At 44.2% G+C, this 13,111-nt stretch overlaps 1 protein-coding gene across 2 annotated transcripts; it reads left to right on the top strand.

Moving 5' to 3' along the window:
- Positions 1–321: 321 nt before the first annotated feature.
- On the top strand, positions 322–10,710 carry LOC136551135 (IAA-amino acid hydrolase ILR1-like 9). Of its 2 annotated transcripts, none has more exons than XM_066542720.1 (5): positions 322–815; positions 9,434–9,559; positions 9,642–9,956; positions 10,093–10,221; positions 10,301–10,710. In XM_066542720.1, the coding sequence occupies exons 1-5, from the start codon at positions 459–461 to the stop codon at positions 10,676–10,678; spliced, it is 1,305 nt and encodes a 434-aa protein (XP_066398817.1). In that variant the 5' UTR covers positions 322–458; the 3' UTR covers positions 10,679–10,710. The 2 variants fall into 2 exon arrangements, with proteins under 2 accessions (XP_066398817.1, XP_066398818.1); XM_066542721.1 differs by having other exon boundaries at positions 10,308–10,511.
- Positions 10,711–13,111: the final 2,401 nt, after the last annotated feature.

The raw sequence follows: 13,111 nt of genomic DNA, 5'->3' as shown, positions 1-13,111 counted from the left end.
CCTAATTAGTCCATGATTTGACAATGTGGTGCTACAGTAAATATGTGCTAATGATGGATTAATTAGGCTTAATAAATTCGTCTCGTAAATTAGTCTCCATCTATGTAATTAGTTTTATAATTAACTCATATTTAGTTCTCCTAAATAACATCCGAACGTCCGATGTGATATGGACTAAAATTTAGTCCATGGAACCAAACACCCCTTAATGTCATCAAGCGGCAATTTGAAAACGACACAGGCTAAAAGTGAGGGGCCCGCTCGCTCTAAACGCCAAGTCTAATCCCGAACGCGAATGGCAGGTAGCTCTCGAATGGGCGCCGTTCGATTCACCTCACCACTTGACTCAAGAAGCCGTCTGCCCGCCTCCGACTCCCCCCAGTCAGTGATCTCCTTCCACCTTTGCCGGCCGTTGCCACCGGCCGGGTGATCTTCGTTCTTCCACTTCCACTTCCACCATGGCAGGCGCTGTCTCCGCCTCCAGTCTCCTCCTCCTACCGCTCCTGCTCTGCTCGCACCTCTCCTTCGCCTCGGCAGAAGTGGCGGCGGCGGCGGCGGAGCTCCTCGGCGAGGCGCGCGCGCCGGGGTTCGCCGCGTGGCTGCGCGGCGTGCGGCGGCGCATCCACCAGCGGCCCGAACTGGGCTTCCAGGAGCACCGCACCAGCGAGCTCGTGCGGGCCGAGCTCGACGCGATCGGCGTCCCCTACAGGTGGCCCGTCGCCCAGACCGGCGTCGTGGCCACCATCGTCGGCGCCGCCGCCGCCGCCGGGCCCGTCGTCGCGCTCCGGGCCGACATGGACGCGCTCCCCGTGCAGGTCCGTGCCCGTCTCCTGTTCGTTCCTCTGCAGATCTTTCAGCGGTGCCGACAGAATCTCGCACGCCACGTCTGGTTGTTCCCCCAGTTCGCACAATCCCACGTGGGATTCGAAATCGATGCCCTCAGGGGTTTGTTTAATTCGAGCATTAAATTCATCCCAGCTTTTTTTTGTTTTTGGCTGGTTGTGATCATCATTCTCTAGAACTAAAATGCGAAGGTTCAGTTAACCCGACTCAACTGATTTTGTGTAAGATGATGCATCTGTTTGTTTTTCTTTCTCCGAGGGGTTAATGGCTTGTTTTGTCTTGTACTAGTACGTCGTTCGTCCAAAATAAATAAACTTTTATAAGTGTCCTTAGTCAAACTACTACTACAACGACAACAACAAAGTCTTTTAAGTCCCAAACAAATTGGGGTAGGCTAGAGTTAAAACCCAGCAGAAGCAATCAAGGTTCAGGCACGTGAATAACTGTCTTCCAAGCACTCCTATCTAAGGCTAAGTCTTTGGGTATATTCCATCCTTTCAAGTCTCCTTTTATCGCCTCTACCCAAGTCAACTTCGGTCTTCCTCTGTCTCTCTTCACGTTACTATCCTGGCCTAGGATTCCACTACGCACCGGTGCCTCTGGAGGTCTCCGTTGGACATGTCTAAACCATCTCAACCGGTGTTGGACAAGCTTCTCTTCAATTGGTGCCACCCCTAATCTATCACGTATATAATCGTTCCGAACTCGATCCTTTCTTGTATGACCGCAAATCCAACGCAACATACGCATTTCTGCGACACTTATCTGTTGAACATGTCGTCTTTTCGTAGGCCAACATTCTGCACCATACAACATAGCAGGTCTAATCGTCGTCCTATAAAACTTGCCTTTTACCTTCTGTGGTACCATTTTGTCACATAGGACACCAGATGCTTGCCGCCACTTTATCCACCCTGCTTTGATTCTATGGCTCATATCTTCATCAATATCCCCGTCTCTCTGTAGCATTGATCCTAAATATCGAAAGGTATCATTCCTAGGCATTACTTGACCTTCTAAACTAATATCTTCCTCCTTCTAAATAGTAGTGCCGAAGTCACATCTCATATACTCAGTTTTAGTTCTACTGAGTCTAAAACCTTTGGACTCCAAAGTCTCCCGCCATAACTCCAGTTTCTGATTCACTCCTGTTTGGCTTTCATCAACTAGCACTACATCGTCCGCGAAAAGCATACACCAAGGGATGTCCCCTTGTATGTCTCTTTTGACCTCATCCATTACTAAGGCAAACAAATAAGGGCTCAAAGCTGACCCTTGATGTAGTCCTATCCTAATTGGGAAGTCATCTATGTCTCCATCACTTGTTCGAACTCTAGTCACAATATTGTTATACATGTCCTTAATGAGCCCGACGTACTTCGTTGGGACTTTATGTTTGTCCAAAGCCCACCACATAACATTTCTTGGTATTTTATCATAAGCCTTCTCCAAGTCAATAAAAACCATGTGTAGGTCCTTTTTCTTCTCCCTATACCGCTCCATAACTTGTCTTATTAAGAAAATGGCTTCCATGATTGACCTTCCGGGCATGAAACCAAATTGGTTCATAGAGACCTGCGTTATTGCTCTCAAGCGATGCTCGATAACTCTCTCCCATAGCTTCATAGTATGACTCATCAACTTAATTCCCCGGTAATTAGTACAACTTTGAATATCCCCTTTATTCCTGTAGATCGGTACCAATATACTTCTCCTCCACTCATCAGGCATCTTGTTCGATCGAAAAATATGGTTGAACAGCTTGGTTAGCCATACTATAGCTATGTCCCCGAGACATCTCCACACCTCGATTGGGATACTATCTGGTTCCATCGCCTTACCTCATTTCATCCTTTTCAACGCCTCTCTGACCCCAGATTCTTGGATTCTCCGCACAAAACGCCTATTGGTGTCATCAAAAGAGTCATCCAACTGAAAGGTTGTATCCATATTCTCACCATTGAACAATTTGTCAAATACTCTTGCCATCGATGTCGGATCTCATCCCCCTTCATCAAGAGATGCTCCCTTTCATCCTTAATGCACTTAACTTGGTTAAAGTCCCTTGTCTTTCTCTCACGAACTTTAGCCATCCTATAAATGTCCTTCTCTACTTCCTTCGTACTCAAACGTTGGTAAAGATCCTCGTACGCTCTACTCTTTGCCACATTTACAGCTCGCTTTGTAGTCTTCTTTGCTACCTTGTACTTCTCTATGTTGTCCACACTCCTGTCATGGTACAAGCGTCTATAACACTCTTTCTTTTCCTTAATTGCCCTTTGGACTTCCTCGTTCCACCACCAAGTATCTTTAGCCTCACCTCCGCTTCCTTTGGTTACTCCACACACCTCTGAGGCCACCTTCCGAATATTGGTTGCCATCTTCTCCCACATGTTATTTATGTCTTCTTCCTTCCAAGAGCCTTCTTTGATAACCCTTTCCCTAAATACCTCTGACGTCTCCCCTTTCAGTTTCCACCATTTTGTTCTTTCAATCTTAGCTTGTTTATCCCTACGGGCACGCACCTGAAAACGAAAGTCTACCACCAAAAGCTTATGTTGAGAAACAACACACTCCCCTAGTATCACCTTGCAACCCAAGCATGCTCGTTTATCTTTTCTTCTTGTGAGGATAAAGTCAATCTGGCTAGAGTGTTGTCCGCTACTGAAGGTCACTAGATGAGATTCTCTCTTTCTAAAGAAAGTGTTGGCTATCATCAGGTCAAAAGCTACCGCGAAGTCTAGAACTTCCTCCCCCTCCTGATTCCTACTACCATACCCAAAACCTCCATGAACTGCCTCAAAATCTGCGCTTGTAGTACCTACATGCCCATTAAGATATCCTCCTATGAAAAGCTTCTCACTACTGGGTACAGCTCTAATCAGGCCATCTAAGTCTTCCCAGAACTGTCTCTTAGCACTCTCGTCGAGACCTACTTGGGGGGCATACGCACTAATTACGTTCAAGACCATATCACCAATGACAAGCTTGACTAAGATAATCCTATCTCCCTGCCTTCTCACTCCCACCACACTATTCTTGAGGCTCTTATCAATCAAAACTCCTACTCCATTTCTATTCGCAACTGTCCCTGTGTACCAAAGCTTGAAACATGTATTGTCCACCTCCTTCGCCTTCTGACCCTTCCATTTAGTCTCTTGAACGCATAATATATTTACACGCCTCCTAGTCACGGTATCAACTAATTCTCTTAACTTGCCTGTAAGCGACCCTACATTCCAACTGCCTAAACGGATCCTAGTTGGTTCGACTAGCTTCCTTACCCTTCGCACCCGTCGAATCAGATGTGAAGACCCTTGCTCATTTTTCACTACACCCGGGCGCCGATGTAGCGCGCCACTAAGGATGCGACGACCCGATCCTTGATCACTTGACATCGTGCCCAGATCACGACACGGCGCGTCACGGGGGTGACGACCCGGCCCTTGCTCATTTAACACCATACCCGGGTTCCGATATAGCGCGTCGCTAAGAAGGTTACGCCCCAACGATTTTCTTTCGGGTTTCATCTCCATTAGAATGGCTAGATTTAACGTTGACTCGCCACGCCTAACACAACCCTCCTCCTTTACCAGGGCCTGGGACCTGCTATGTTGAGACAACATAGGCGGAGTTTCCTTAGTCAAACTACTTTAAATTTAATCAAATTTATAGAAAAACAATAATATATATGACACCGAATAACTATTACTAGATATACAATATTTTTTTTTATAATATACTAATTTTTGTATTCTCTTTTTTATAAAGATGATCAAACTTAAAATAGTTTAATTTTAGTTTATTCTAAAAATTGATTTAGTTTAGAACGAGGGTAGTACTACTGTACTAGTAATGCTAGGTTAATATAATTGTGTTTTCACCCGGTTCAGGCCATTCTTTTGAACAGTTGGTTGGCAGGTTAAATGTGAATTGGGATATGTGAGGACAATAGTTTTTTTTTCTCGAACTACGCAGGAGAGCTGAGCGTCATTTCATTAAGAAAGAAGTGAATAAATACAAAAGATTAGGGGAGACCCCCCAATCCTTGCACACCAACACACCCACCAAAACAGAAAACAAAAATTGCCAACAAAAAAATCGAAGACTTGACCGGTAGCCATGGCGCCTAAGTGCCCAGCACCAGCGACCTAGTGAGGAGCTCCTGGAGCTTTGAGGCCCCAGCCATACACCACAAGGAGCTCTCATTTGCCACTGTTTGAAGTAGTATCTGGATGCTTGGACGTGCTCCTTCAAACAAGCAGGAGTTGCGGTGCTTCCAAACCTCCCAGGCCACAAGTATGATGAGAGAGTTCAAACCTTTCCGCATATCTTTTGGCACTGCCTGGATGGTGTTGCATCACCAGGCCGAGAAACTAGAGGACTCAGCTGTGGGCTAGTTGACGACCAGGTTCAGATATTGGAAAATGTAGAACCAAACCTGACGAGTGGACACGCATGATAAAAGAAGGTGCTGGGCTGTTTCCTGTGCCTGGTCACACAGAGGACAGGCATCAGGGTGTTGCAGCCCACGCTTGGCCAGGCGATCCGCCGTCCAGATCCTTCCTTTTAATGCCAACCAAATGAAGAATTTGCAGCGTAGAGGTGCCCAGCTCCGCCAGATTCTTCGCCATGCTACAAATTTTATGGAACCAACAAAGAAGGCCTTGTAAGCGGACTTGCTGCTATATGTACCAGTTTGGGTCAGCTTCCATCGAAAATGATCCTGAACTTCCTGCTGCAAGACCACTCTATCCAACAAGTCCCAAATCCTAAAATAGTCCAACAGAACTGGGACAGTGAGAGCCCCTTTTATGTCAGACACCAGACCCTATTATTTAGAGCTTGTGCTACTGTCCTTGATCTCACCACCCTTTTGGGGACGGCTAAATAAAGGTTGGGAGCTATTTCTGCCATAGTGTTGCCATTTATCCAGCGATCTGACTAGAATAAAATTGTGTCCCCATTTCCAACGATTGCATCAAACGCCATATGAAACAAGGCTTGAGCTTTTTGTCGTACCTAGATGGTGAGACCAGCCCAAGGTCTTGATGGATCTGTTTTCTGTGCCCAAAGCCAGTGGATCCGAAGTGCCCAACAAAAAAATTCCAGATTGTGAATGCCCAGCCCTCCATATTCAAAAGGCCTCTGAACCTTTTCCCAGGCTACCAGGCAATTTCCTCCATTACCTTTTCCTGTCCTCTCCATAAAAATCCCCTCCGTTTCTTGTCAATGGCTCTGATAACCCATTTGGGAATATCCACCGCAATCAGAAGGTAAATTACAGTGGTTGTCAAGACCACCCGTGTTAAAACCAAATGGCCTGCTTTATTCATCAGTAAAGCTTTCCAACCTGGTAGATGGTCCGCGACCTTGTCAATGAAGGGCTGGAACACCTCCTTAGCTGGCTTTCTCAAGGTCAGTGGCAAACCCAAATAGGTACATGGAAAATCTTTGATTGCACAGGCCAAAATATCAGAGGTCTGCTGCAAGTCTTCATCTGAGCAATGAATTGGGGAGGAAGAGCTTTTTGAAAAATTGGTATGAAGTCCAGACGCTTGACCGAACAGATCCAACACCTGCCTCATAACTAGAAGGTCAGAGCTGCTGGGCCGTAGAAAAATAACTGCATCATCCGCATAGAAAGAAACCCGGTGCCTGACCTGCTGGACTGCCAAAGGTTGCAGGAGATTCTCAGTAGTGGCAAATTTAATCAGAGAGTTTAACACATCCATTACCAAGATGAAGAGCATGGGGGAAAGAGGGTCCCCTTGCCTGAGGCCCATTTGATGGAAAAAACCAGCACCCGGCTCCCCATTGACCAGCACTTGAGTAGACGAGGTGGACAGGATCAGGCATAAAAGATTACACCACCGCTGCCCAAAACCAAGATGCTGCAGGACCTCCAGAAGAAAAGGCCATGAAACTGAATCGAAAGCTTTAGAGATGTCTAGCTTGAGAAGGATGTGAGCCTCCTTCTTTCTGTGTAAAGCTTTTACCATTTGCTGGACAAATAAAAAATTGTCATGGATGCTTCTTCCTCGGACGAAAGCACTCTGATTAGAAGGGACCAGAGTAGGTAGCAAAGGTCCAGCCTGTTGGCCATGACTTTGGTAACCAGCTTAGCAAAACTGTGTATCAGACTTATTGGCCTGAAATCCTTTATAAATAGAGCATCAGGTTTCTTGGGTAGGAGGGTGATGAAAGCCGTATTGAGGAGCTTGAACTTGAAAACATGACTGCGTTGAATTGCTTCAAGTGCCAACATGATATCACCCTTGATGATATTCCAACATGTTTTATAAAATCTGCCAGTGAAACCATCAGGCCCTGGGGCCTTGTCCAGAGGCATCCCCTTGATTGTAGCCCACACTTCTTCTTCAGAGAAAGGGCAATCTAATGTGGAGAGATCATGCTGTTGTACCCTGATTGCATCAAGATCAATGGTGTACTCCCTTTCCTCCGCTGTCCCCAACAGGTTCTCATAAAAATCCAGCACTGCCTCCTGCTTTTCCTCCTGATCATCCACCTGCAGCTTGGCAATGATTTTTTTTCTTTCTGAAACGCGCTTGCTGATGGAAAAAGGATGTATTGGCATCACCCTCCTTTAGATAAAGGATCCTAGAGCGAAGGCGAGCAATGGTCCGTTCGAGAGAAGCCAGACCTAAGCAATGAAGTTTGAGTTTTCTTCTTAACCACTCCTCACTGTCTGTGAGAGCCCTTGAGTCCCTGGCAATCTCAAGGCGATGGAGAACTTCCTTCGCCATTTCCAGCTGGAGTTTGACATGACCAATCTTACGTTGCCCCCACTTCTGCAGATCCCTACTTAGTCGCTGGAGCTTCAGGAACAGCCGTTCTACAGCACATGTCGAGGCCAGCGGGGCTTCCCAATTCTGCAGAACAGCATCCAAAAATCCCGGAACCTTAGGCCAGAAACTTTCAAAGTGGAAACGCCTCTTGCCACTGGTACAAACCTTCATCCCAAGAACAAGAGGGCAGTGATCAGACACGACTGAAGCAGTGCTCTGCAAAGCTGAGTCAGGAAAAACCTCCTCCCATCCGAGGCAACAGAAGGCGCGGTCCAATCTAACCAGAGTGGGCGAAGCACGTTCATTAGACCATGTGAATTTTCGACCCAAAAGAGGGATTTCTTTGATTTCCACATCATCCAGGAAGCGTCTAAAACGCCCCATCATCGCGCGGTCCACCATTTTATTTTATTTTATATACAAGGCGTGTATGCCAAACCTTGTAATAACAAATTTTTTCACATGAGAACAATCTTGTTATACATATTATGTTACATGGTTACATCACCGAATGTGCTTTCTTATGGTTATGATGTTATTTGTACATAATCGTAATAGTATATTTCAGGGAATTTACAAGTCAAAATTGAGTTTTGGAAGCCAGTTAAAACAAACCACGCTTTCTTATTTCAAATAAAGGGAGTATATTAATTTAGGTCCCAACTAGCAGTTGGAGGATACTTTAAGTTTGGAGTATATGCAAGAGCTTTTAAAAAACACTTGCCAAATTATGGATTATGGCTCTGTTTGGCTTGTTACCATAGAATCGCCGCAACTCAACTCTGGCTGCGCTAAAAGTCTGGCAAGCAAAGCTGGTGCTAGAGTTTTGGTAGTTGCATCCAAATGAACTAGCACCGCGTAGGCAAAGTGCGGCTCGCCATAAGTTAGGTCACGAAGCAAACATTGGCTAATGTTAGGCGCGGTGTGGAGACGAACCAAACGCGCCCCATACCAATTGGGCAAATTGAATAGGGAACTAACTTTTACCCTTTTTAAATATTTAGAATATTTGGTTGCTAAAAATCAATTCCGCCACCCAGCCTGCTGCTGCTGCTGCCCCCTATAAGCCCCCTAGCCAGTCGTAGAGAGCCCCCAGCTTGCTGGGGGAGGGGTGGAGGCCGCAAGCAGGAGGGGGGAAATGTAGGAAGACCGGACAGGAGGGGAAAACAACACAAGAGACACGATGCACAATGCGAAATGCATGCACATATCTGGGATTTGAAGGAAAGGTTTACCAAATGTTTACTTTTAGGGAGTTCAAATCAAAACTGTTGGATGATCATTTTTTCCCTTTTGCCAAAATAAAACAAACAAATTCTGGAGTTGGAGCTTTTGGAAATGCTCTTCTATCTTATCTTGTCCTAACTGAATGCCACATTCTCTTTATCTCGCTAGTTTGTTGATATTTTTGTCAAGGATATTGCTTTCTTGGTCATTCATGTTAATTGGACATATGAGCACATTGAGAAATTTGGTAGAGGATAATAGTACGGCACAGCTTCCACATGTGAAAGCAAAATATCAATGTTGTAATGATTTTTAAAAAGAGATCAGTTTTTTATTGTTGTAATCTAAAAGGCAGAGATCAGATCAAGTAGGAGAAAACGGAAAATAATTACTCCACATTGGTATATATGGTTTGCATTGTCCAAACTAGCACCATAACTTCCATATGCCTTATAAATTAAAGCTAAGCACAAACTCTTTCTGTACTTTGCACAGTCTTCAATTACCATTTGGAAAAAAAAAACTTACCCTGGTATGACATTGCTTTTTGGCAGGAGTTGGTGGATTGGGAACACAAGAGCCAGGAAAGTGGGAAAATGCATGCTTGCGGACATGATGCACACACAACAATGCTTCTGGGGGCTGCTAGAATACTTCAAGATCGCAAGAGTGATCTAAAGGTACTGCTTAACCAACAAATTAAACAGATCAATTTATAAATTCCATGATTCTATATTGTTGGTGTTCTTGCTTGATCATCAGGGCACTGTAAAGCTTATATTCCAGCCGGCAGAGGAGGGTCAGGGTGGTGCATATTATGTGTTACAAGAAGGTGTTCTTGACGATGTGTCAGCCATATTTGGCTTGCATGTTGACCCAGCCCATCCTGTAGGTGTCGTTTCATCTAGGCCAGGATCCTTTGCAGCAACGTCAGGTCGATTCCTAGCAACAGTTACTGGTAAAGGTGGGCATGCTGCAATGCCCCATGAATCCGTTGATCCTGTTCTAGCTGCAGCCACTACTATCGTCAGCCTTCAACAAATTATTTCTCGGGAAATAGATCCCCTACAGGGCGCAGTATGTTTTCTGCTTAACTGTACTTTTGGTAGTATTTTTCGTTTACTGTAAATGTTGAACCTTTTCTGGTAAAATACTAAAATTGTCTACATATGTTAAAAGATTGATGGTTCCTCTTCTTCACTAAATATTTCAGGTTGTATCAATCACTTTTATGAGAGGAGGAGAAGCTTACAATGTTATTCCAGAGTCTGTGACCTTTGGTGGCACCTTGAGGAGCATGACAAATGAAGGTTTATCATATCTCATGAAGAGGATCACAGAGGTAAACTCCTCTCATTACCTAAACTACATAGTTTCAGTTTTTTACTACTACGTACTATTTATAAATGCTTCTATGGAAGATCGTAGAAGGACAGTCGGCGGTACATCATTGCACTGCCTCTGTGGACTTCATGGAGGACACAATGAAGCGATATCCGGCTGTAATCAATGATGAAAGGATGTATGCTCACGCAAAGGAAGTGGCTGAGAGCCTCCTTGGGGAAAAGAACGTCAAGCTTGGTCCCCAGGTAATGGGTGCAGAGGATTTCGGGTTCTATGCGCAGAGAATGGCGGGCGCCTTCTTCACCATTGGAGTTGGCAACAAAAGCACCATGGAGACAATCCATTCCACTCACTCACCCTATTTCGTGATCGATGAGGATGTGCTTCCCATCGGAGCTGCATTCCATGCCGGTGTGGCAATTGAATATGTGAAGAAGAATCATGCATCAACCTAAACTGAATTGGAAATACAAGCCTTGTTTGAATATTTTGGGCATTCTCTCCCGCTATGCTTTTTCAAATTGTGGGGGTGGAGGGAGGGTTGAATGACTGCACAAGATAAATTTAATGTTTCCAGATTAATATATCATCACCCTAACTAAACTCTGACAAAGCCTAGGATTTAATCAAAAGACAGTTTGATAGAACATGGAGTTAAACCATACGCTGAATTAATTAGATAACAAAAGCACTGAATTAATCAGACGAAAAATTATACCTAGTATAGTACTCTACTACTACTTTTGTGTTCATTTCCTCTCGTACTTTTCTTCTTTTCACTACTAGTGGAATATCCGTGTAACTACTGAATGAAAAGACACAGCACCTGCTAATTAAGTTATGCTCGAAAAAAGAAACAAAGCAGAGTGATAGGATCCCTAAGTCTACGATGACTTTAAGATACATTTGTCGCTAAATTGAAGTGCTCTGATAAAAATCCACAAAACACTAATTAATATATGTGCAGTCTTGTGTGTGAAATATATAAATAAACAAAAAGACAACAATATATAATTCTAAAATTAGAGTTTTCATCTTGCGTCCTACTACTTCCATAAAAAAAGAAAATTCAATTTTAGATTTAGGACAAGGCAAACTTTTTAAAATTTAACTAAATTTATAAAAAAATAATATTAATATTTTGTTACGTTTCTAGTGAGGAAAGAAACAGTAATGCAGACTCTGATACTAATTGTTATGTTCCTAGCGAGGAAGGTAACAACAATTGTTGTTCTCGGACTAGAATTGGGGGAGAGTAGCAAGAACAAGAGAGAATTGTTCTATCATGTCTTTCTATTTATGATATACACAGGTTCATAAATCCACTCAAGCATCGTTGTACAGCTGATCCTTACACCTCGGCTCGCTACCAGCCTTTCGGCCCATGACAGACAACACAACCCACACAATTTATACGCCATCAACCACTTCTGTCATACACCCTAATAACACATTTATATCTCCAACCATATTTATAAAAATACACTACATAACTAATATAATAATAACATTTATTTAGTATTATAAATATAATTATTTTTATATGATTTAGTGAAATTTAGAATTATTGGACTTCTTGAGAAATGAGAATTGTAATGAAGCGAGAAACAAAAGAGGATCTCCCCAGTTCTCCAAGCAACTGTAGTGTACAAAGTGGCCGTCCTACCGCTACCGGCCGTCTGTTGTGTCCCATTGACCATTGTCCAACTCCAACGAAGAAAACGTGAGCAGAAGTCTCGTGGCGCTCGCGTCCATGGCATCGTCATCTGCTTCTCGCCTCCGCCTCCTCGTGCTCGCCATGGTCCTCGTCCCACACCTGGCGGCTGCCATCTCTGGCCCAGCGACGACTGCTCTCGCCGACGGCCTTCTAACACTACGGGAAAAACGTGATTTGCCGAGTGCTTAGGGCACTCGGCAAAGCCCCTATTACACTCAGTAAAGGCTTTGCCAAGTGTCGCACTCGGCAAATAATAGTCGACAAAGAACCCGTCGGCAAAGGTTTCTTTGCCGAGTGCCACATATCGGGCACTCAGTAAAGCCTTTGCCGAGTGTCATGTCAGCACTCTGCAAAAAAAAAATCCGATGTCAACTCTGATGGCCTCTTTGCCGAGTGCCACCTCAGCGGCACTCGGCAAAGAATTTTTTCTTTTTTTTGAAAATTCTTTGTCGAGTGTCATACTCTTGCACTCGGCAAATAATTTTTTTCTTTTTTTTTAAAAAAAAAAATCTTTGCCGAGTGCCATGACTCTGGCACTCGACAAAGCTGAAAAATTGGGTCTCTGCTTCCCAGCTTTGCCGAGTGCCATGGTCACGGCACTCGGCAAAGCCCTCTTTGCCGAGTGTGGCACTCGGCAAAGAGGGAAAAATGCTATTTTTTTGGTTTTTTGCTTTTCATCAGCACAAACAAAGAAATCACATATATATCAACACACAGCACAGGATATATCACATACACATCCATATTCCATCACATACACATCCATAATCCATCACATACACATCCACCATCCATAATACATCACATACAAATCCATTGTCCATAATCCATCACATACATTCGCATCATCCATGACAATATCCATCACAATATATATGTCTCTAGTAGTAGTCCAACATAAGGCTAAGTCTAACACAAGTCCATGCAACATGAAAAGAAACAAATAAACGGTACCTACTGCCAGCCTCCACACCCGGAGTGTGAACTGCCACCTTGAGGAGGACCAGTTGTCCACCCGGCCTGTGGAGAAGGGCCACCTTGAGGAGTCGGGTTCGAACCCGTCGACTGTTGCTGCACAAAGGAGAAAGCGAATTCATGAGTATCTATAGGAGGGCCACACAAGCTAAAGGAATAAACAACCATATATATTCACCAGAGTCCCTATAGGAGG

Source organism: Miscanthus floridulus, chromosome 4 (assembly GCF_019320115.1).
Source record: "Miscanthus floridulus cultivar M001 chromosome 4, ASM1932011v1, whole genome shotgun sequence".
NCBI classification, from domain to species: Eukaryota; Viridiplantae; Streptophyta; class Magnoliopsida; order Poales; family Poaceae; genus Miscanthus; species Miscanthus floridulus.
The sequence above is the reverse complement of the archived record's forward strand: the minus strand, read 5'-3'. Positions and strand labels throughout refer to the sequence as shown.